Source organism: Triturus cristatus, chromosome 6 (assembly GCF_964204655.1).
Source record: "Triturus cristatus chromosome 6, aTriCri1.1, whole genome shotgun sequence".
Taxonomy (NCBI): domain Eukaryota; kingdom Metazoa; phylum Chordata; class Amphibia; order Caudata; family Salamandridae; genus Triturus; species Triturus cristatus.
Window position 1 is genome coordinate 31,068,346 of NC_140589.1, and position 25,438 is coordinate 31,093,783.

The 25,438-nt window shown below is 47.7% G+C and overlaps 1 protein-coding gene across 1 annotated transcript in view; it reads right to left on the minus strand.

The window, feature by feature from the left end:
- Positions 1-25,438, minus strand: part of LOC146813687 (solute carrier family 22 member 7-like) — a 217,197-nt gene that overhangs the window by 1,358 nt on the left and 190,401 nt on the right. Inside the window, exon 9 of the mRNA XM_085610180.1 lies at positions 1,681-1,887. Coding sequence (XP_085466306.1) covers positions 1,681-1,887 — 207 coding nt within the window. The remainder of the gene's footprint in view (positions 1-1,680; positions 1,888-25,438) is intronic.

Sequence of the window (25,438 nt, forward strand, 5' to 3'; positions counted from 1 at the left end):
TTTCCACACTTTCCTGAGTGTCATTGCTTTTGCAATGATCAGCAGTGTTGGGGAAGGGCTAAGCTACACCTGAAAAGACACATATTTCTTCAAGAATTGAATTCAGAATTGTCGCACTGCAGATTTTCAATCTACCACAGCTTCCATCGTGCAATTCACCCCCAATACAGTTTTGTGGCGAAAACCTGACAGCTAACAGTGATGGGAAGTTCCATTCTAAGGGGCTTATTTACAAGAGGTCTGTGCAGCTGGACTGCTCCGGTGACCCAGGCCTCTCAATCATAACTATTAGGTGACACAAAGCAAGCCTGCATGGCCTCTCAGATATGAAGTAAGGCAAAGCACCCCAAAGCACTGTGTTGTTTTACTCTGCATCAAGGAGTTGTTTCATGGGCATTGCGATGGGTGTTCCCACGCAATACCCATGGATTTTGATGCTGCCCCAGATTCACAAAATGATGTAAACCTGAGGCAGCGTGAAAACCTTACGCCTTCCCAGAGCAGACATAACCAGGAGGAATGTTTTTGTTTCATTTCATTTTTTCCTCTTTCCATGTGTGCTACATTCTGCAGCACACATAGAAAGAGAAAAACGCCTCTTGGGATAGTTTTTGTTCAGGAAAGTGCCCCTTTCTGGACAAAAAATAATACTGGAAACATCGCAGACACCCTTGCACTATGGTGCAAGGGCGCGGTTGTTGGTGCTAGGCACCAAATTGTTCTTAGCACCGGCTGAAATGACAGGAATGCACAGTATCCCCTAAATACAGTGCATTCCTGCCCCTTCAAATTGGCGTAGGGTAGTGAAGCAAAAAGACTTGCGGCGTTGCCCTATGCCAATTTTTTGTAAATTAGGCCCTATGAATTTTGGAGCTTTCAGGCATGGAGACCCCTAAGTGATGTCAATGGGACAAAGAAGATAATGTCCTAAGCAGGAAACTGGCAACCTTTTTTTTCTCTACAACAATCTTCGTTGATGGCTTGTTCTACCATGTCCAAAACAGCCCACACTACCTTTGTCTGTTATGTTCATTTAATGGAGAATTTTAAATCTAACATTGGGCTTTCTGTACATACCTTAACACAACTGTGCCATGATATCTGCTAACAGAAGAGGTGGGTCATGAAACACACCTGACATCCCTAACAAGCTTACTATATTCAATCTTATTTCAATCCCTATCACCATCAACTAAGTCTCCAGATGCTAACATAACTGTTATGTAGAGAGAAGAAAAAATCAAAACAAGTTATATGGTTGAAGCTTCCTTCTCACAAGTAAATTTGTTTCAAGTAAACACCTCAGCCACAGCCCTCCCAGCAGTCACTCAAAACATGAAGGACGGTTCATGGTCACACGTTCCAATCAGGAATTCCAAAGCCTTGAGGATTCTGAGATGCTATAACAACCTTTTGTGAATAATTGCAGGCTCCATAGGCAGAAGAGGTAAGGTAAGGGAGCCAAGAACACTGCTGTTTTCTACTCCACCTTTAAGACTTTTTAGGTCTCATCCTAGGCCATCCTTAAAGCAATATATTTCAGAAAGAGGTGACACAAGGAATTTGCAATGATTGGGAAAATAAAAACAACAATAATACAAATCTAAGCCATCTCCTAGAGCTGGTAGGTATATTCATCCTATAGATCTATATGTATGCAAATTACTGGTGCAGCCTTACTGTGTCACTTCAACATCATTAACTGTCTCAGGAAGCCGCACGTTGAGAGTCTCCGGAAGGGCTAAAGCCGCCAAGCTAGAAACGATGACTGCGAAAGCAAAGATGATCTGTGGCAGGACGTCCCATGCATCATCCAGTAGCAGGACCAGGGGTACCAGGGATACACCGATACGGGCAAGGAAATTGTTGTACCCAACACCAGTTTGCCTGGAAGAACAGGGTGAAAGACAGGGTTGAAGTCATAGACCTTGATTCACCAAAATGTCGAGGGTAGCGGAAGTAACATCACACATGCTTTGACCTTAATAACATCACAGGACGTGACATCATCATGACCTGTGATTCTGGATCTTTCCAGGAAGTGATAGCACATGAACCTAAGGGTGCTGATATGATAAGCCAAGGGAATCTTACTCTTTTCTCCTTGTATTACATATTACATGAAAAATTATGTGTTTCTCTCAAGAGAATATCGTGCCATAGAACACTGAACAGTACAGGAAGCCTAAATGATTTAGTTCTTCTACTGTACAGCACAACATGAAATGCACTAACAAATCATAGGGAAAGAGAAAAAATATACATAGTATTTTAATTTCACATGTATTAATTGATATACGCCATATACAAATATGAACTATTTTGTTAGCTTATATTGTTCCTTATTGTTAATACATTTTGCTTCATGCTCATTTGCACAACATAATCACGTATACAAAGCACAGGGATGAAAGTTTTATCCTCACAAATGTTCATGTAATAAAAATAATGAAACATGGCAACAGCTTGTTCAGAAATGTAATAGCTTTTTCTTTTTTTGAATTTAATTAGAAGAGTGGGCTTTGCACTGATAAAATTATTTGTTTTTCACAATCTAAATGTAATGTCCTGATCCCAGTGAGAGCTGCAGAAAGGAGCCAGTACTCATCAAGACTGTAAACAAGCTTGATGCATGCGCCCCTTCACGTCTGTTCTTGACGGGTGGCTGGTGATCTTTGAATACTTGCCCTGAACTGTAGTAAAAGAGTGAAGCGAGTGAGCCTGACCTCTTCTAAGTGACTTCAGGGAACATTTTGAAAAATAATAGGGTCAAATAGTTTATTAAAGCAGAACTATGACATACATTTGCTAAAAAGACATATGCTCTGAAAGGGCATAGCTAAATATTCAAATCCTTTCATGGTGTGCAAGGCAAATGAAACCAGATGCTCTACGTGAGTTGACTAACTTTTTTCAGAATCTACCCCTATATGTCAAATAATTCCTTCATTGTGCCAGGGCCAGCATATTGGTATGGGTGCTCTTCCCTACGTATACAGCACACAGTCACCATGGCCATGTTACTCATCCCACACAATGATGTTGACCTGAAATACATTGGTATGCACAGACACAACACCTATCCACAGTCAGTGGTAACAAGTCCACACGTGAGGTAAGCAAATGTCAGTCAGTTGTGGGAAGACAGACAACGCCCCTTACAAAGCATAGCACAGGTTCATTACACATCAGCAACATGTTTATTCAAAAATAGTTGCAAGGCAGTTGTACGTCACGGTGGACACACGGTCACAGAGTGTCTGAGAATTGTAGTCATGGGGTGTGTGGCACATCACTTGATGTCAATTGACTACTCCCACACTGGTGTCGGATTCTGGGTGTTGGGGGTCAGTGTTGACCAAATAACAGGCAAAGTACCCTGTGAAGGACAGACACAAGACACAGTCAAAAGCACAGCAGAAGAGGAGAGAAATGCAATACACATGCACAAAACATGTTGCAAGAAACCTACACAAAAACAAGTTAGCAGTACTACCCTATTGTGGAGTACACACCACCTGAATGGACACATCAATGCACGCATCCAGTCAAGTGGCACACAGACACACTCATGCAGCAACAGAGCAGCCACAACACATTCCAGGCTAACTCCATACATTGACTTACCAACCCTGGAAACTCACATTCAGTTGAAGAAGTTGTTGATGAGTTGTGAGCGGACGTCAGCCTCATCCTCATCATCAATGGCATCTTGGCCCAGGCCGGGATCCTCCACAGGTGCCGGAGGTTGGTCATCGTCATCCTGGATGAGAGGCGCCTTCTTCCGCAGTGCCATGTTGTATAGCATGCAGCATACAAGGAATATTTTGCACATCTTTGCAGGTTCATATGGGAGGGCCCCTCCTGTCTTGTCCAGGCAGCGAAAGCGGCTTTTCAGGAGGCCGAATGTCCGCTCAATCACCCTCCTGCTCTGACCATGTGCCTCTCGGCTGGTGGCACAGGGTTCCTGAGGGGTGTCAGCAACCACAGCATGTTGGGGTATCCGGAGTCACCTACACACACAAAAATGAACAAGTAGCTGAGTTTTGTAGGAGTGTGGAATACAACATTGACAAACACACACAATCAGGCATGCTGAGCTGGCATCTGTGACATCAGCGTTGCAATGCGACTACTCCTCATTATGTAGGCATCGTGCGCAGAACCAGGGAACCGTGCACACACATGTGTGATACACATGTCTGCAAGACATACCACCAGAGCATTGATCGAGTGGAAATGTTTCCTGTTAAGGTATGCCTGCTCATGTGCCTGTGGTGGTATCAGGGCCACATGTGTCCCATCAATAGATCCAATGACGTTCGGCATCCTCCCCAGTGTATAAAAGGCATCCTTTATTTCAGGGGGTTCAGCTGGGCTAGGGAACTTGATGTACAGGTCAACAAAATACAACATCCCCACCAAGACATTGTGTAGCACATGACTAAACATAGTTTGCGACATACCACCAGCAGTAGCCACAGTGTACTGGAAGGTACCAGGAGCAAAGAAGTGCAGGGCTGCCATCACCTTCACCTCTGGCATCAGTGCTGCAGGGTATGTCCGGCCAGGTAGCAGATGTGGCACCACCTGCTCCACCAACTCCTCAATCAGTGGCCTGGTGAAGCGGTACCGTCGGATGCAGTCGCGTTCCTGCATGGTTGCAAGGTCTGGGAACGGTCGATGGACAGCTGGTGCCCTGCAGAACAGAGATGAACAAAGGAAGATTGTCGGTTCATCCACCCATGTGGCCATGACCATGATCAATATCACATGATAGATCATAACATTACACAATGTACTGAGGTGTGTGCTGTTGGGCATGGACACATATGTCACCTACATGACCATCACCTCACATCTCAATTCCACATGTCTCCATGAGTTCCATGTAGTGTAATGGCCAATCATCTGGCTGTGTCACCCAGCCTATGTACTGATGTGAGGTTACAAATACACACCACAGTGACAAGTGAGACCTGATGTCTCCTAGGCATCACAGATCTTTGCCATGCAGATACCCAGGGTCCCTGTATTGCCACATCGACACTGGCATGGACATGGGTATCACATACACACCACAAGGCAAGCGTGAGTCCCACAGGTAGTGGCCACTGTTGTCCCTGCAGGCCCTCCATGTACGTCTCTTAGACACACACACACCATCAAGGTTGATGCATATACCACATGGATGTGGAGACTGTCTCCCATTGGGCACATTTGATCAGACACATCTGAGACACAACATGCACACAGACTGTGGGTGCACATCAGAATTGTGGCTACAGGTCTCACTGTGACGTACATGCCATCACCCCCAGGACTCAAGGTGTATGTGACATGTCCTAAACATATCCAACATGAAACTGTGTCCATGACTCATGCCCATTACTGTACATTTGCACATCACAGTGGTAATGTGCACAACACACAAAGGATTCTGCCCCCATGTACATGTGCACAGCCTGGGAGTGGATGAACAAAAGTGCCAACCAACAAACCAAATGTGGCCCCCCAACACACAGGGAATGCAGCCTTACTTATGGGACGCTGTGTGGCCAATGCTGTATTGTGGTAGGTGTGCACAGGTGTCCCTGGCAAGTAATTGTGTGTTGAATCCGTCGAATAGTCACACCAATGAGGTCCAACGCGAGTGACAATGCGTATGCATTGCACGGTTCATGACCGAGCCGTGCATACGCTTTGCCATTGACTGCAATGAGGTCCGACGCGGGTGACAATGCATACACATCGCACGGTTCATGACCGAGTCGTGCGTAATGCTTTGCCATTGACTGCAATGAGGTCCGACGCGGGTGGAAATGCATACACATCGCACAGTTCATGACTGAGCCGTGCGGACGCTTTGCCATTGACTGAAATGAGGTCCGACACGGGTGACAATGAGTACGCATTGCACGGTTCATGACCGAGCTGTGCGTACGCTTTGCCATTGACTGCAATGAGGTCCGACGTGGGTGACTATCATGCATGCGCGTCGGGAAGACATGGTCCGAGACAGGCGTACACCTTGGCCATTGAATCGTATGGAGACGGGTGCATGTGTATTTTCAAAATACGCGTTGTACAGTCAGTTGACCGAGCCGGACGCACCCATTGGCTCTGGACTGTCCTGGAGACGGATGCAGATTCAAAACTTGTATGAGTTGTGCGCTGGAAATTCAGTTGGCTGCCTACAACAATGTTGCAATTTCTAATGTTTCATGAAGGTGAAGATTTGAACGATGCGGAAGGCGTGTATGAGTCGTACATTTCCATGGATTGGCCAGATTCATAGAATGCAACCGTGTTGGACCTATCACTTGGGACACATGGCACAGATTCTGCCTCTGCAGCACAGATATAAGGCTGGCTGGCCCCCAGGTAGCTCACTTGCCTGCACTACATGCTCCTGGACCACATCCCTGCTACCACTGCTGCTGTCTCTGCATCCTCTGGCTCCTGCTATGGCACGTACTCTGGAGAGGGCCCCAGCCTTCACTGAGGAGGAGAACCAGGCCCTGCTGGATGGGCTCCTTCCACAGTACAGCAAGCTGTATGGGAAAGCAGGGGAGCAGGTGAGTGTGCAGTCCACTACCTTCCTAATTGTGCAAGTTGTCTGACTAGCAGTACTAGCAGTGTTTACACCAGTGGCAAGCATTCTCACTGACTACTTTCATCACCCAAAGTGTGTAGGTACATGTAATGAATGAATGAATGAATGAATACAAATTTATATCACGCAACTAAGCCCGAAGGCATCAAGGCGCCTAGCAAAAGGATCAAACAGACCAGAGCTACTCCTGCGGATAGGCCTTGGCAAAAAGCCACGTCTTTAATGCCTTTCGGAACATAGGGAGATTCTGCTGGGATTTGATTTCAATAGGGCAGGAGTTCCATAGTTTAGGAGCTAGTAACGAAAAGGCTCTCCCTCCCCATTTATCTTTTTGAAAGCGGGGAACTGAGAGTAGATTCCTTCCCTGGGAACGCAAATTCCTGCTAGGGACATAGGGAGCTAACAACTCCTTCACTCCTTCTGCCCCGCTGCCAGTCAGGGCCACAAAGGTCATGCAAAGGATCTTAAAAGCAACCCTATCTTGGAAAGGTTATTTGTAAACGCCGCACAAGGCTCTTATTGATGCCAGAGTAGAGGGCGTTGCAGTAGTCCAGCCGTGAGGCGACCAGTGCAACCACGATCTGCTTGCGGGCCTGCGGCGCCAAATAGTGTCTAATCTTCTTAAGAGTTCTGATAATGCCCCAGCAGGTGGAAACCGTCCTGTTAACCTGCTGAGACATGGAGAGCACAGGATCAATCATCACCCCTAGATTACGGGCCAGGACAGTGGGTGTGGGACAGACTCCCAAGGAGGGGGGCCACCACTCCGAAGACCAGATGTCCCTATTCCTGCCGAAGATGAGGACCTCGGTTTTTTCCCCGTTAAGTTTTAGTGAATTATGAATCATCCACTGAGAAACTGCCTCCATGCAGTTCCTGAACCTAGGAGCAGGGGAGCTGACCGAGTGGGAAAGGGACACCATGATCTGGGTATCATCTGCATATGACACCACTTCCAGCCCAAATGATCTTTTTAACCTGGCAAGTGGGGTCACTTAATGAACAGGTGTTCTGCTGCTACAGTGCATTAGTGCAAGCTTAAACTTCCCAGGCATTGTTAACATGTCAGACATGCAGGTGATTTGCCCTCCCCCATGGTTGCACTACCTGTGTAACTCATTTCCCTTTGTGATGATGACATGTATATCCAAATGTGTGCAGCACAAATATGGGGCATGTATGTCAATGGATTTTTAACTTTGTCATCCTCACAGGTTGATGCCCACCAGAAGCAGGAGATATGGCTGACCATCGCCTGGGCTGTTCGTTCGGTGGGGGTCTACAAACGCCGGATCCGCAACTGCCAGAAGAGGTGGAGGATCGCTAGAGTCCAGCTAAAGCTGTCGCCTCCACGCAGGAGGGGTGGACGCCGGACCCTGACCCCCCACATGCTCCGGATCTTGGTGGTGGTCTTCCCAGACCTGGATAGGCAGCTGAAGGCCACACAGCAGCAAGAAGGGGGTAAATCCATGCCTAATCTGTGTACTATTTCTGACATGCTAATTGCAGTCGTTTGGCCTGGTCACACTTCCACATTACGTAGGTCTTGTAGTCCAATACTCAGGTTCCTCAATTGTGTGATGCACCCTCCTTATCTGTTCCACAGGTGTGAACCCTACAGTCTGTTGCTTGTGTCACTAGGGCACTGTGTCCCTGCAGTCAGCAATGCTTCAGCTACTGGACAGCATCTGTTCCCGTGTTGTGTGTTTCATGGGTGGTTCAATTGTTTACCCAATGCCTGGGATCTGACATGTGATCTGTGTGTGCCCTTGATATGTGTTCCAATTGCTGGTCTGACTCACCACATGTGGCTGGGGTATTTCAAACAAACCCATGCAGCAGGGGACTCCAATTTGTGGGCCTCAGGAGTATGTATATCAAGTATGTCACAATTGCTTAGCCACCTGACTACTGCCCAGGGCCAAACACTGTTTCATGTAGACCTGGGCAGTCATGCCTCCTCAAGGGCATTTAGAAACACTCTGTAATCCCACTCCTGTGTATCAATTTACAGGTTGTGCTTAGAGACGTGCCTTCAGGTGTCTTCCTCTGTGTCATTATGGTGTGGCTTCCTGTTATGTACAACTGGGTGTCCTTGATTTTGACGGTCAGCAGGACATCTGAGATGTGACTGTGAGAGACAATGTTGTAAATTGAAACAACGATGTGATTAAGCATTTACTAAAGACATTAATTCCTCTTTTATAGATCGTGTTTTCTCTGTTATGTTGACCGAAGCTTGGACTCCATTTTGTATTGTCATGCTTCCACGTGTTCCCCACGAGAAGAGTCCAACCTCTGTGTTAGTTGCTCTTGTAATCTGCCTAGTAACAGTCTATAAATAGCTCCTTTGTCCATCTGGCACATGCCCAGACTTGACCACATCTGTTATCAGTTAGCCTTGCTTGACCATGTTTTCGCGGGCTCAAGGAGTGCGTTAGCTCCGCCCACATATTGATTCAGTATCGAAAATGACCATAAATGGTAATGTTCTTCGTCTTCATGTTGTATCCACCCACTTATGAGCCCCTCTACTGTGTATAAAAGGGGACCATGTACGAAGGTTCTTTGTGCTACTCTATGCAATACTGAAGAGTGTTGTGTGGATTGTAGGACCACCCTTAAGGGTTAATAAATGCTGTCTTTGTACTTTGCAGTTTCCGTGCCAACTTCCTTATAGATTCCATTACAGGAGAGCGAACCCTTGTGTCCTGCGGGCCTAGCTGGGGCCTGTATTCATCAATTGGCGCCCGTCACGTGGGGCTCATCGGCGACTCGGATGCTCGAAGGACTGGTCGCGACGAAGGTGAGGAATTGGGCCGGGGACGTGATCACTGCCAGCGGCGTCTTAGCCCTGGCATCCCGAGGTTTTTCTTCCTTCCCTTCCGAGCTGACCGTCTGGGTGGCACCGGTCCTCGACTGAGACCTCTTCTGTCGGTCTGGCCGTGAGAGCCGTTTGGGCGATTGTGGAGCTTGGCAGTTGGAATCTGGACTCTTGATTGGTAAGAACCGGTGTACGGTACTTGCTCCGAGTTTTTGAAGCCTGATCTGGCTATTTGAGTTTGATTTGTGATGACTAGTCATATTTTGAATTTGTCTTTGTGAATATATATGCGTTGCAACACATATAGGCAGGTAATGTGGAGAGATTTCTCCGGAGCTGTGTAACTTTGAACGGCGCAACGATTAAGTGCCATTTTTCTATAATATTGCATATTTTGCATTATTTCTGAGCATGCCTGCTTTCAGCGCACTCCGTAAGTGGTGTGGCTGTTTTGGGAACCGGTTGAACCTCGAGGAATCTGCTCCAGCTCCCCCAGAGGGGACTCCTAATAGGGATATGTATGTGAAGCATGGTCTTTCTTCCATAATGTACAGCACAGTATGGAGGAAATATACAAAAAAGGATCCTGAGTTGCGATGGCCTTTGTATGGATCGTTTGATATACGTAAGATTGAGTATGTGGAACAGTGTATGTGTAAGCGGCGTGCTCGTCAGGATATGTTTGAGTGTGTACGGCTGTGGGTGAAGGAGGTGCGTGAGCGAGAGAAGCGTGAGAAAGCGCTGTTTGATAAGGAACAACGGAAGAATGATCATGTGCGAGCACAAGAAGCGAAGCGACGGGAGGACAGAGAGCAGACAGACAGGCAAGAGAAGGAGCGTAGGCTACAAGTTTCGGGTCAATACGCTGTTCGGCAGCCACTTTATCCTGTCCTTAATAATCTTGATGATGATTTTTATTTACTAGATCGCTCTCCGCCCCCTTATGTCGGCGCATCTGCTCCGAGGCCGCAAGATTCTGTCCTGGGTCCGGGTAAGGTAGATACGCGGTCCATGTTATCAGCCGAACAAATGGCTGAGCTTCGGCAAATTTCCTTCCATGCACTTAACGGCAAGATATCCATAGATGAATTATTTCATACTTGGGGGGCGTGGCAGGAGAGAGATAAATTGTATTTTCTGGGTCATTTCGCGGAGGAAGTGATTGATGCTTTCCGGAAACGTTCTGGTGTTTTTGAGCCCGACGAAGTATCATCGGATGCTAAAGCATTGCGTAATGGTGTTTTCTCTTTTTCTAAGGCTCCAGATACGGCTCGGCGGCTGTTCGCCTTGCGGGACGAGGTGCTGGTCTATAAAGAGAAAGCGCGCCAGCGAGCAGGGGAGGAGAAGCAGTCGGATTCGTGCACAACAGAGGGCCACTCATCCACCTCCCAGTCAGATAAGGATGACATAGTGCATGTTAAACCAATGCGAGAGGCGGCGCCTTTGTATGTTCCTCCTAAAGGAGCGGGGACTAGCTCGGACATTACCTCCGCCGATGCTAAGGGATATTTTGTGTATAATTGGGTTTACACTCCGTGGCATAGGGCTGATGTTATGGCATTAAAGAATGCGCTGCCCGACCCCCGCAAGAATCCAGCGGCCTTCTATGAAGAAGTCGAGGGGGCCTTGAATTCTTGCGTTATGACTTTAGCAGATATAGATTTGTTCTTTGGGCTTATTCTACCACCAGACATGTGGCGATCTGTGCGGAAGGTAGATGATGTTGCCACTTTTAAGGCTCGATGGTCTGAACTGGAGGATGAGGATAGGGAGAGGAAGCCTGCGCAGAAACCGCCCCAGAATATTTTAGATCTCCCTGCTGCTTTTGTGGCTAAGTTGAAGACAATTATCCCCCCTAAAAAGATTGACTGGAATATGTTAGCTGCATGTAAACAGAAAGTTGACGAGTCAGTTGCGGACTTCTTTACGCGCTATGAGGAGACGTTTCATGATTTTAGTGGACAGTCGCTTACCGACGATACGGGACGCCACCTTTTTGCGGATAAATATGTAGCTAATCTGCTGCCGGCAGTTGCGGCCCGTCTAAAAGCGAGTGAAAGTTCTTGGTCCTCCGCTACACCGACGGCCCTCCTGACTATCGCCCAGTATTATGAGCGTCAGGAGCAAGAAGCAAAGGGCCAGGAGGAAAAGAAATCGAAAGATTTGAAAACAAAGGTGATGTTGGCGCAAGTCTATGGCCCGCCTCGACGGGGTAGTAATAGAGGTAGGGGAGGATCTTATGGTCCTCCCTCGGGCCGATCTGATTTGAATAGGAACCAATGTGCGTATTGTAAGCAATCGGGTCATTGGGCTAGGGACTGCCCGGTGTTGCATGCATCGCGTCAGGGGCATATCTACGGTGGCCCGCGAGGTAGAGGGGGTTTCTCGAACTTTCGAGGGAATTCTAACGAACAGGCTCGTTTTGACTCTGCTGGGCAGCACCGAGATAGATCAAATGTCTTTGAGCAGCACCGAGATAGATCAAATGTTTTCGATCGCCAGCATCAGTATCAAGCGTCAGGGATTGACCGGTCGGGGTACCATGACTCTCAGCATGCATAGGAAAGCGTTGGATGGGGGTTAGAATCAGTTGAGGTGCCGGTCGATCAGAAGGGCCCTTATGTATCGGCTGAGGTTTTGGGCTCTACTGATCAGTTCCTAGTGGATACTGGAGCGACACGTAGTGCGCTATCTAAGCAATTGGTTCCGGGGGCTCCCCCATCCGGCTTAATGGTCACATCGGTAGGGTTTGATGGTACACTCTCCCGAAGCCCTCTTTCACAGCCCCTCATGTTTAAGGTTGATTCTTTTTCTGCACCCTGTCCGTTTCTGCTTGCCCCGTACACACCGGACAATATTATGGGTCTTGATATGTTAAAGCATTTTAGGGCTACTATCCGCTGCTCCCCTGCTGGTGTGCGGGTAATATTGAATGACAATTACCCCCGGTCTGAACGGATGTGTGCGATGTCAGAAGATGCGCTGTTATCTACCCTCCCTCATGCTTTGTGGGCAACTTCGGATACTGATGTGGGACAAATGGTGATTCCGCCGGTCCACATTAGCGTCCAGGAGGGGGCGGTGTTACCACGCCTCCCACAGTACCGTATTTCCCAGGAGGGTGAGGAGGCTCTCATACAGATAGTGCAGGATTTGATAACGGTTGGGGTAGTCGAGGAAGTCCCCTACAACATTTGTAACAGTCCGATTCTTCCCATACTGAAAAAGGATACGGATGCCAGAGTTTATCGGTTTATAATTGATTTGAGAGAAGTGAACAAGATCGTGATACCTCAATACCCAGTGGTTTCCGATATCACGACGTTGCTTACCTTGGTCCCGCCTACGGCGACCATGTTCTCAGTGATTGATTTGAAAAATGCTTTCTTTTCCATTCCCATTCACCCTGATAGCCGATATCTTTTTGGGTTTACATTGAATAATAGATCTTATCGTTTCTGTAGGATTCCCCAGGGCTATACAGAAAGCCCTAGCATTTACAGTCAGGCTTTGAAACGACAATTGGATTCCTTTGTTCTGCTCGAGGGGGTCGCCCTCATTCAATATGTTGATGACATCTTGCTGGCGGCTGACACCCTGGAGTTGTGTGAAAAAAGTACGTTATCCTTACTTTCCTTTCTAGCGTCCCGCAATCATAAGGTATCTAGGAAGAAATTGCAATTCTGTAGACCAAAGGTGACTTATCTGGGTCACCTTTTGTCTAAGGAGGGACGTGCACTCACACCGGATCGTATCCAAGTAATTTTGGATACACCGAGACCATCCACACAGAAGGATGTGCGTGCATTTTTGGGCCTTGTTTCTTTTTGTAGACAGTGGATATTGGGGTTTTCGCACATAGCTAAGCCATTGTTAGCCCTTTTGACAAAGGACACGCCTATCCCAATCCCTTGGTCAGATGAGTGTGATACTGCTTTTCAGCAACTACGACAGGCCCTTTGTTCAGCACCAGTGTTAGGAACCCCTGATTATGCAAAACCCTTTTCGTTGTATGTGCATGAGAAAGATGGATGTGCATTGTCAGTTTTAGTGCAGATGCACGGCGATAAGCAGCGCCCATGTGCATATTTTTCAGCTGTACTTGATCCTGTCGCCCGAGCATTACCAGGGTGTTTTCGCTCGGTTGCGGCGACAGCTGTGTCAATACGCCAAAGCGAGGGGATTGTGTTATCTCATAAGCTGTTGGTATTAGTCCCCCATGCTGTCGATGCCCTGCTTAATCAAACAAAGACGCAGCATTTGACCAGTGCCCGTTTAACGGGATATGAGTTGACGCTTTTGGCTCCTCATATTACGTTGAAAAGGTGCGTAACGTTAAACCCGGCAACATTGTTGCCATACCCCGAAACCCAGCCTGAGGCGCGGAAAGCGCATGATTGTATTCTCGTGACTGAGGAACAAACAAAGGGTCGTATTGATCTCCAGGATACGCCCTTTCCAGATGTAGATGGAGAACTATGGGTGGATGGATCCTGTCTGAAGCTACCAGATGGTACGACTTCAGCAGCATATGCAATTACCACATTACAAACGATAGTGGAGACAGCACGCATACCACAGAAATCAGCTCAAGCAGCGGAACTGATAGCATTAACACGAGCATGTGAGCTCAGTACAGGACTATGTGTGAATGTTTATACAGAAAGCCGCTATGCCTTCGGAGTAGCGCATGACTTCGGCCTACTCTGGAAGGAGAGAGGGTTTTTAACGTCACATGGAGTACAGATAATGCATGGAGAGTTTGTTCATAATCTTTTAACTGCATTGACATACCCAAAGAAAATTGCCATCGTTAAGTGTAGCGCCCATAGGAAAGTGGTTGATAAAGTTGGAGAAGGGAATGCGTTAGCGGATCGAGTAGCACGGGAGACTGCGATGCAGCCCGGTACTACTGCCATGTATGTAGTGAAGTCACAGGTGGAGAGATGGCATGATGCGAAGGAGGAAGTGCGAGAAATGCAAAGGACCGCTTCTGACAAAGAGCGGGAACAATGGGATAGCGAGGGAGAACTGGATGACGAGGGTTGCTGGAGAAATAAGCAGATGGATAGATGGAAATTACCCACGGCCTTTGTACAACCTATGGTTCAGATGGCACATGGGCTAGCACATGTTGGAGCTTCCGCAATTGTGAAATTGCTTACCCAAGTCTGGGAGCATCCAGAGATTGCTAGCACAGCAAAGAGGGTGGTGCAGACCTGTATGATCTGCCTGAGGTATAACCCAGGAAAAGGTACTCGAACTCCAGCAGGAGGATTTGTGACACCCACTGCACCCTTTGAGGTTCTGCAGATGGATTACATCCAGCTGGAGCGCTGTAATAATCTGAAGTATGTTCTAGTAGTGGTTTGCGCCTTCAGCAAATGGGTTGAAGCGTACCCTACGAAAGACAATACTGCAATGACTACTGCGAAGCTGCTGCTGAAAGAGTTCTTCCCTCGATATGGCGTCTGTAGACTTCTGTGGAGTGATAATGGCCCTCACTTTGTAGCGGATGTTATAAAGTATGTCTTGAAGGGCCTAGGCATCACTCAGAAGTTCCACGCCGTGTTTCACCCTCAGTCTGCAGGCTTAGTTGAGAAGTATAATGGTACACTGAAGCTTAAGATCGCCAAAATTCAAGCTTCGACGTCTTTGACTTGGCCAGACGCTCTGCCACTGGCGTTATTGTCAATTAGATCAGTACCGCACTCTCGAACTGGCCTTACGCCATATGAGATCGTTTTTGGAATATTTGGGGTCCACCAAGACCTAAGGCTGTGTATGATGTACCTTGTGTAATGATGAGCGATTATCTGGCACAGTTAACGGATAACTTGGTTTCTATCCATCAACAGGTCCGAGAGGCGCTCCCTGATCGGTCTACCGGCGAAGGACATGGTCTCCGGCCTGGTGACCATGTCATGGTGAAAGTCTTCGACAGAACGAACAGCTTGGGGCCGAGATGGGTGGGCCCTGAGCAGGTCCTCCTCGCAACGAGGACGGCTGTGCGAGTCTCCAACAGAAAGAATTGGATCCACTCCCTGCACTGTAGGAAGGTGCCGCCTGGATTGGTGGAACCTGCCGTGCTGACCGATCAACGAGACATTTTGGCTGCAGAGACAGGTCGTGCTGCGGAGCCAAACGCCACTGAGGAGCTCTTTCCGGACCACGCGACTCCTGGAGGAAGGCGATATCATCTTCGACCAAGGAAGTGAGTTTTCCAGTACCGGGACATACTGTCAGAACGGCCCTTGGGTTAGTGAAACGGAGAGCCGATGAGGCAAGGGGGGGGGGGGGATCAGCCCTGCATTAGTGTAGCGACACCCGTCTTGGCCCGCTGGTGAAGAAATCAACCGCTGCCCAAGGGGAAGAGTTCTGACAGACTTTTAGTTTCAGGAAGATATTGGGTTTTATTTTTGCTTTGATATGGAGAAAAAGAAAATCCTTTGCGCATTAGGGTTCATGTTGACAGTAGCCCTTGTTGGGATAACCACATGGTTTGTGGAGGATGTAACTCCCGCTCGGAAGATTCTTGTGTTGACAACTCCGGTGCCTGAGGAGCACTACTTTTATACATTACCGTATCAAGAGTTGAAGCATCGACAATCTTACTTGAATAACACTTTCATCCAGATGCTGCATCATACCCACGTTGCTACGAATGCTACGAACTGTTGGATATGTGGGATGATGCCAGCTCATCAGAAGAAAGGAGGAACGCCATTTATACCACTTCCTTTCTCTCATAATGGCTCTTGTAGAGCATGGTATACTTTGCTTTTTGCCACTCGAAAACCGACAGTGGGACGATTGCTTTTTAGACTTAATAAAGAATGCCATCAAGACAAAAATGGGTATCCACAAGCGAATGGGACAATTTGGGAGTGGGAAGAGTACCGACCAGACAATGAATCCATTCCCTACATCTTCACGAACACAAGAGACACTGTGGGAAAAGACAAATTTATGATTCAAGTAGCACAAGCGCAAGCGGACCTGTGTGTCCAGAGTGTGGGTTTCATCCCTGTTGGTGTCAGTGATTGCATTACTGTTTTGAATATTGATGGGTTGAACAATAGTACCTTCTTAGCCTCCCATAATACGTACTTTGTGTGTGGAAATAAAGGTTATTACCGTCTGCCGGCTGGGTGGTCTGGGGTATGCTATGTATCATTTCTATTACCTCCTGTATTCCTAGCTCCCGCATCTTATCATAAGGATTTGAAATTATTGAATAATGTGACTGTAAATAGGTATAAACGTACTTTATCAATTGACGATGTAGATCAGACTGACACCAGTCTGCAACAGTATATTGATTTTAACTTAGGCCTGTTTTTCTTTGTTGGAGCTGCCCTGAACAGTAGGAAGATCCGAAGATTAACAAGAGTGGTAGAAGCTGTGACAAATCAGACTGCTGCTGCTCTTGGGAATCTTACGGAGGAATTGCAGATTACTAGAATTGTTGCATTGCAGAATCGTATGGTATTAGACGTTATGCTAGCTGACAGAGGAGGAGCATGTAAAATTATTGGAAGTAGCTGTTGTGTGTTTATCCCTGATCATACGCCATCAGTTTATAATGCCATCAATAAACTGCATAAAATTGCAGCTGAGATCCATACAGAAAACGGCACTTGGTCCTTTTCTGGATGGTTTTGGGCGTTAATTACCGCCTGGGGATGGAAGGTTCTAACTGGTCTCTGCATTATTGTGGCGGTTCTGTTTTCGTGCTGTATCTGCGTTCAGTGTGGTCCCTTGCTCTGCTCATTATGTGTATCATTCTGTATCCCTGATAAGAAAGCTATTGCTGATGTTGCCCACCAAAAACGTTTAGCTAAAGAAGTTGAAGGAATGATGACAATTGACATACATGATGATTATCCTAACAAACCGGATGTCTTCAGTAAATGCTGAAAGGGTCGTCTGTTGTAAATTGAAACAACGATGTGATTAAGCATTTACTAAAGACATTAATTCCTCTTTTATAGATCGTGTTTTCTCTGTTATGTTGACCGAAGCTTGGACTCCATTTTGTATTGTCATGCTTCCACGTGTTCCCCACGAGAAGAGTCCAACCTCTGTGTTAGTTGCTCTTGTAATCTGCCTAGTAACAGTCTATAAATAGCTCCTTTGTCCATCTGGCACATGCCCAGACTTGACCACATCTGTTATCAGTTAGCCTTGCTTGACCATGTTTTCGCGGGCTAAAGGAGTGCGTTAGCTCCGCCCACATATTGATTCAGTATCGAAAATGACCATAAATGGTAATGTTCTTCGTCTTCATGTTGTATCCACCCACTTATGAGCCCCTCTACTGTGTATAAAAGGGGACCATGTACGAAGGTTCTTTGTGCTACTCTATGCAATACTGAAGAGTGTTGTGTGGATTGTAGGACCACCCTTAAGGGTTAATAAATGCTGTCTTTGTACTTTGCAGTTTCCGTGCCAACTTCCTTATAGATTCCATTACAGGAGAGCGAACCCTTGTGTCCTGCGGGCCTAGCTGGGGCCTGTATTCATCAACAAGACTTGTGTGACATATAGGTGTGTGATCATCTGACAGCGCACAATGGTGTATGCAACTGTGTACTTCAGGCAGCTGGGTTACATGCACGGCAGACTGTGATGTGCTAATGTACATGGAGTTGTGTTTGCAGAGACTCATATGTCTGATTTGCATGATGTGTGGTCTTCTGGGTCCTGGATATGTTGTTTGCAGAGGGTGGGCAAGTGCACTTGTCATCTGCAGAGTTAGCTTTACCCCTGAGCTATGATTGTGACACAGTGCATACTGTTGTTGTCTGGATGCCCTGCCCCTGTGACAGGAGACAGTGTTGACTGACTTTCCAGGCATGCCAGTGCCATGGCATTTAATTTGCTATGAGTGATCCTGCATTGTGTTCAAGTGTGCACCATGCACACCATTATGGCATTGACTATAAGGACAAGAGAACATCATAGTGTGTGTCACTGGCATGCATCACAAGCATGTGAAATGAGTCTCTGCCTATCCCTTCATCCGGACACCTGTACTGAGTCAGTGGCAAGAGATGTGCTGTGTGTATAGTGACATACTCCTACATGTTCACTTGCATGTCCAAATAATGTGTGGGTGGTGCATTTCGGGGCATTGGGGTATTAGCATCCAACATGCAACAGACATATGGGTGCAAGTTAAGGAGGGATATGTGTGCCATGGTTGATGTTGAGAATTACAATTGGCTTATTCTAAACAGTGTTGGCACTTTGAGCAGTGTTCAGCTGATGATGCCAGGGCTTGCCCTGTGATGTGATGTACTCACTGTGGTGTGTGCAGTCAGTGCAGGTGACTGAGGTTGTTCTCTTTCTTCCTATTCCTATCCAGATACATCCACGGCCACAGGAAGGGACAGCTCAACGGACCAGGAGGAGCCACAGAGCCTGACAGGGACAGAAGGAGAGGAGTCGGAGCGACCCAGTGGCACAGAGGGTGAGTGGAGCCACACCGAGGAGTCGTCAGCACTATCCCCCCCAGCTGAGGGCCAAAGCAGCTCGGAGGATGACTCCCTTGAGGAGGCGGGTGTCAGCAGCCACCAAACCCCAGCTAGTGAGGCTGTCCCCGTCACCGCCCCACCACCACCATCACCACCCTCCCATCGGCTCCCATCCCAGAGGTCCGTGGAGGCTCCCGTGTTCGGGAGCATGTCTCCTTTGTGCCAGGCACCGCGACCCCCATCACCTGTGTCCCCTGCTGCCCTGAGTGGACTTACTTAGACAGATCCATGTGGGGCAGACATCGATGCTGAGTGTCTTCCATGCACACACCACTCTGTTGACGCAACTGGTGTGGTTCATGGAGGGCATTTCATCGGGCATGTCTGCCCTACAGAGGACCAATCAGTCCGTGGCCTCCTCTCTGACGGCAGTAGTGTCCCTCCTCCATCAGTCCTGCACCCCTCCTACCCCTGCACCACTCACGATTCCTAGCAGCCTACCTCTCCCAAGCACACACACACCTGCACATTCTCACAAAGCCACAGACACGGGCAGCACACAAACACCCAAACCAAGGGCTAGACGTGCACACAAGCAAGCGCAGGGGACTGATACCATACTCACAGGGGCTGGTTTGCAGACACACACACAGTCCTCCACAACAACTCTGCAGTCCTCTGAAACGTCTCCCTCCCAGCCCCCTTCCCTTGCCTCACCTGCAACCCCATCTCCACAGAAGCTCTTCCTCTGCGACCTTGGCCTCTTCCCCACCGACCCAGCAGATCAAGATTACAAGGGGAAGAGGAAGTCCCCACACACAGAGGGGAGTGCCCCTCACACCCGGACACCCTCCCCTAGGCGCAGTCAGACTGAGGCCCCCACCCGCAAGTCCCCCGGAGCCGGAAGAACAAGATCCCACCGCTGCCATGCAGCTCCAAGGCAAAGTCTCCGTCCTCCATCCCCCAGGCCACCCCTCCAGAGGTTCCCCCGCCACACCCTGCCCCGGGTTCCCCCCTGCCCCGGGTACACCATCCCCAAAATGCTGAGGCCCTCCCCCCTACCACTTGCTCCTCCACACCTGGTCAGATGGTTAGTGCCACTGATGTGTCCCCCCCCTCTTTGACGTCATGGCCATGTACCGCATACTGTGCAGTATGTCTGTCATTCAGCAGGGTTGTAAACTGTCCTTGTGTGATGAGTCTGTGCCACCTTAGTTCCTCCCAATATTCCTGTGTTTGTCATGGGTGCATGTGCAATGTCACCTGTCCATGTGGGCTTCACAGATGCACATTGTTGCAGTTCAGGGTGTGTGGTGTTGAGGGTGGACTGATGTAAATGTTTGCATAAATGGGCCCCTAGCTCCCGTTTGTCCATGGATGACGGGCCATGATGAGTGATTTGTGTTTGTGTTTGTGTAGGTGTGATGTATGTTTGTGGCACAGGACACATGGCTGGGTTTCCCAGTTTGTACGACATCTACCTTTGTCATCACAGTGGAGGTGTCATGCATGCTTGTGTCACCCCAATGTCTGGTCCCTGGGTGTAGTGCTATTGTGTGTCAGTCTCTTGCTGTGTTAGATTGTTTTATTCCAGCTTGTGTCACATGTGTCTGTTGTGCTCCCTCTCATCTCACAATGCCTGATTGCCCACTAAGGGGGGCCCATTGATGGGTTACTTTTGTATGGCACTGTGTCCACATCTGTGTCACTATGGTTCAGCCCCCCTCATGTGTTGTGTAGTTGCCTGGGGATACTGAGACACGCACACACACACATGTTGTGTCAGATGTGCATTGTGAGGTTGCCTGTTTGTGCATCTTCACCAGTGCATTGGTATTGCTGTTGTGGGCCATTGTCTGGATGTTGTTTTTGTGTTTTTTCCTGCTATCCCTGTGAGTCATATCACATCATTCTGCACATTCATCCTGGTTGTTAGGTGCCATTGCTGTCATGGAATGGGAGTTTGTGGCCTACAGTCTACACAGGTTGATTTGAGTTGTGTGTCTATTTTCAAGATGTGTGTATGCTTTGTGATGGTCACTTCTGCGGTTGTATCATTGTACACTGTATGCATTGTCAGCCCCCATGAGTGGTGCTTGTCTGCCCATGGCCGAGAGTATGTTAGGTTATCACAGCACTGTTAGCCTCACCACATCTCTGTGGGTATGGGACACAACCACTACTTTGGCCCAAAAGTGTTTCATGTGTTGGGACCAGGAATCATACATGCTGTTTGGCATTTGCAGCTTTGGTCACTGTGATGAGGGGGGTTTTAGACCCCATCACCACAATCCTCAATCCTCAACATCTGCCGCAGTTTGGAACCCCACACTTAACTTTTGTTCTACACAGTGAGGGGGTGTTATTTTTACATTGCCACAGTGCTAGTGATGCTTGCCTTGTGTAGGCCACACTCAGTTTTTGGTCACACATGTGATGGTAGTTACATTGTATGTTCGAAGTCATGATCACTCTTGTGGGTATTTGTCACAGATTACACACTGTTGTCATGATGTTAGGGCGGAGGTCTTTTGCTGATTACATAATGTTGGTGTATGATGGATGTGTAGTGCATCACACATCCTATGAGTGGGGGTGGCATTAGTGCTGGGCAACAGGTCTCCTATGGGTGGAGTGGCAGGAGTGCTGGGCAACATAGTCCCTAGGGGTGGGGGTGGCAGTAGTGCTGGGCAACAGTTCCCCTATGGGTGGGGGTGGCAGTAGTGATGGGCAACAGGTCCCCTATGGGTGGGGGTGGCAGGAGTGCTGGGCAACAGGTCCCCTATGGGTGGGTGTGGCAGGAGTGCTGGGCAACATAAACCCTATGAGTGGGTGTGGCAGTAGTGATGGGCAACAGGTCCCCTATGGATGGGGGTGGCAGTAGTGATGGGCAACAGGTCCCCTATGGGTGGGATGGCAGTAGTGATGGGCAACATGAGCCCTATGGGTGGGGGTGACATTAGTGATGGGCAACAGGTCCCCTATGGGTGGGGGTGGCAGTAGTGATGGGCAACATGAACTCTATGGGTGGGGGTGGCAGTAGTGATGGGCAACAGGTCCCCTATGGGTGGGGGTGGCAGGAGTGCTGGGCAACATAAGCCCTATGGGTGGGGGTGGTAGTGGTGCTGGCCATACAACCCCTATGGTGGCCTGTTGTTTGTGGCCAGGATATGGATCCTGTGTGTGTGTGTGCCATTTTGCGGGTACGTGTCGATTGTTTGTGTGGTAGGTGTCTGAATTACCGTCTGCGCCGTCCGCGTCTGTTCCTGATCCGGTCATAGATGTAGAGTACTGGTATGACCTGCACAATGGGATTCATGTGTTTGTCTCGTACATGCTGCTTGTTGCTCTGTCTCGTACCCGTTGCAAGCTGGTCCATCTCGTAGCCATGGATTGAGTTCTGGTGCGAATCGTAGCTGATATGCTTCTTTTCCAGATGCTGTGATTTGCCGTAGGTGGCGACCCGTCCGGCACGTGGGAAGTACGCATCGTACTTGTCCGGGCGGAAACTGCTATGGATACTGCTTGCGGGCGACTCGGTTCGGCATTAGGAGTTACGGCTCGGACTGAGAGTGAAGCTTGAATCACAGCCTACGTGTCGGTCGGGTTTTTGGCAGTTATGCGCATCGTACTTAATCAACAGGACGGACCGGCTCCGGGTACGTGTCGGTCGCAAGGTAAGGCTATGAACAGCTCTCGGAGAGTTGTCCGACCCGGATCGGAATCGACCCCTCAGTGTCCACAATAACAGGGAAAGTGTTGAACTTCATAGGATTTACCCTATCATATGGCTACTGCAGTCAGAGCAACAGTAGAGAAAGTGTCAGACTTCAGAGGGGTGGAATTTACTAGTCGCACTCCAGTCTATGTAACAGTAGGGAGAGCGCTGGCCTTCGAAGGGTTTAATTTACTAATCCCAATACAGTCTGTGCAACAGTAGGGAAAGTGTTGGATTCCAGTACATACCCCTCGGTTCCCTTACATACTTATGTATGGTCATCGAGGAGTATGCAGTGCACTCCAATGCCCTGCATACCTCTCTGTACCCTTACATAGGTATGTAAGGGCACCAAAGGGTTTCCACTTCAGTGCATACCCCTCGGTGCCCTTACACCCTTTTGTAAGGCACCAAAGGGTATGTGCACTGCAGTGGAACTTAAACAGGGCTGGAAGAGGGAGAGGTCCCTCTATGCTAAAAATCACTGCAGATTAAAGATTAATCTGCAGTGGTTTTTAAAAATAGAGGGAACTGGTCCCTCTAAGACCTTTTTGAATACCATTATTGTGATTTAATTTTACCGGCAGACAGTCGGAATTAATGATAATGAGTCATTTTACATTACAAGAGTAACACAGAATTACTAAATTACTCCAGTTCTGCCAGCGGAATTAAAAAGTAGTCAGGCTTAATTTAGAGGCAATGTGTAAAGTATTTACACATTGCACTTCAAACAATAAAAGAACAAGGGTAAAACCAGTACTGGGTTGTCTATGTTCTGGTTCAGTGAAGATCTGGCTTGGAAGTTTGGTTTGGACTGTTCCCTTTGGAGCAAATTGAAGACTGGCTTGCATATAACTGGGTTCAAAGGGAGGTGGCATGGTGTGCAAAATAACAAAGGATTTAGATGTGGCCCTAGTAATTATCAGTGGGTGAGAGTTAAATCAAGTATTGCATCCATCACTGTTTGCATCATTTCCTGTATACTTTTATGTGTTGCGCTAAGTGGAATGGGTATGCCCAGACATGGGTCCTGTGCACACTGCTCTATAATCGGCTGATGAGCCCACACCTAGGGGAAAGGATGTGGTCTAATGGCTAGGGCGGTCAACCTCAAATCTGGGGAACGGGGTTTGAGTCTTGGCAACGACACACAACATCCTTTGATTCTGGGCAAAAAATTCAGGGGCACATGCATCAAGATAAGGAATTGCAATTCCTTAACAGCGATTTTTAAGGAATCTCTATTTAGAAGTCACAATTCCTTATGGATGTAGAAATGGCAAAAAAAAATAGCAATTCCTACACCTTCCCAAATAGTAAATAGCGAATCGCAAATTGCGATTCGCAATTAGGGAATCCATTCCTGTTCATTCCTATAGGCCTTGAAGCCCATAGGAAGGAATGGGAAAGCATTTGCAATTTGTGATTACCAAATAGGTAATTGCACATTATGAATGCAATTTCTAGGGTGGCAGGGCCTTAAGGCCCCCCTGATGCACAACCAAAACAGGCAAGTGCGCACATGTGGCGCACACACATGCCCTGAGGGCATGTGGGTGGGCCACATGGCACTTTGAAAAATGCAATTTTTTGCATTTTTCTCAGGATTTGGAAGATACCATCAACTTGAAGTTGATGGTAATTTGCGAATCCTTAATGCAAAGTTGCATTTTTCAAATGTTTCTTGGATTGCATTTAGGGAGTCGCAAATTGCGATTCCCTAAATGCATTCGCAAAATAGGTCATCGCAAAAATTGCGATTAATTGTTTTGCAAATGCATTTTGGTTTGATGCATCAGAAATGCCTTTTTACCAGTCGCAAATGGGTTGTTTCTGCGTATTGGACCATTTGCGACCGGTAAAAAGCTTGATGCATGTGCCCCTACATTTCCCCGGGACTAAGAAAAATGAAAGTGTCATTAGGTAATGCAACTGGTGTTCATCTAAAGTGCTCTGATACCTTTGGGTCAAGTTTGTGTTATATCAAATTTCCAAAAAAAAGTGTGAAACCCATCCTGGGTTGCTTGTGTTCCAGTTCAGAGAGGACCTGGCTTGACAGTTTGGGCAGGTCTGTTCCCATTGAAGCAGGGTGAAGGCCGATTTGCATGTAACTGGGTAAAAATTGAGGTGTCATGGTGTACAAAATAACAATAGATAAGGATGCGGCCCGAGTAATTACTAGCTGAGGAAATAAATTTGACAATTTCAGCCATCCTTTTCTGTTTACTTTAATCTGTCTGTGAGTGGAGCACCAAGTGGCTCCATGTAAAGGATAAAGATGACAGAAGACAATATGGAGCTCTGGGGGATCAGTTGGAAAGGTAGGAGGGGAACCAGTGAAGGACATTATTGGTGAACCCTAATAGATACTCAAGGGTGCATATGAGAGTGGGATGGTGGACTTACTTCTATATTATTTAAATCGATATTTCTTACCTGATTTTCGATATTCTTCACCACTGTATTTTGGCAATTCGATATTCTGTCCATTCTATATTAAAAACTCGATATTCTGTCCAGTCGATATTTTTTTCGATATTATGTCTGTTTACCATGAGAGTGGGATGATGGACTGGACTAAAGGCAGCTGAGAGGGCCAGCAATCTCAGGAAGCAGGAGTCATCTTCTACTGTGGTCAGGGGGGGCATCAGCTACGATGTGCAAGGTTCTGGTCCTCACACTGCAGTGTGACCTGAAGCCAGGCTGGTAGCAATGCAGGAGATCGTTAGCACTGTCTTGTAATGATACCGAAAATTGCCTGTTGACTTGGCCCAAGATATAAAATTCTACACTCCTCT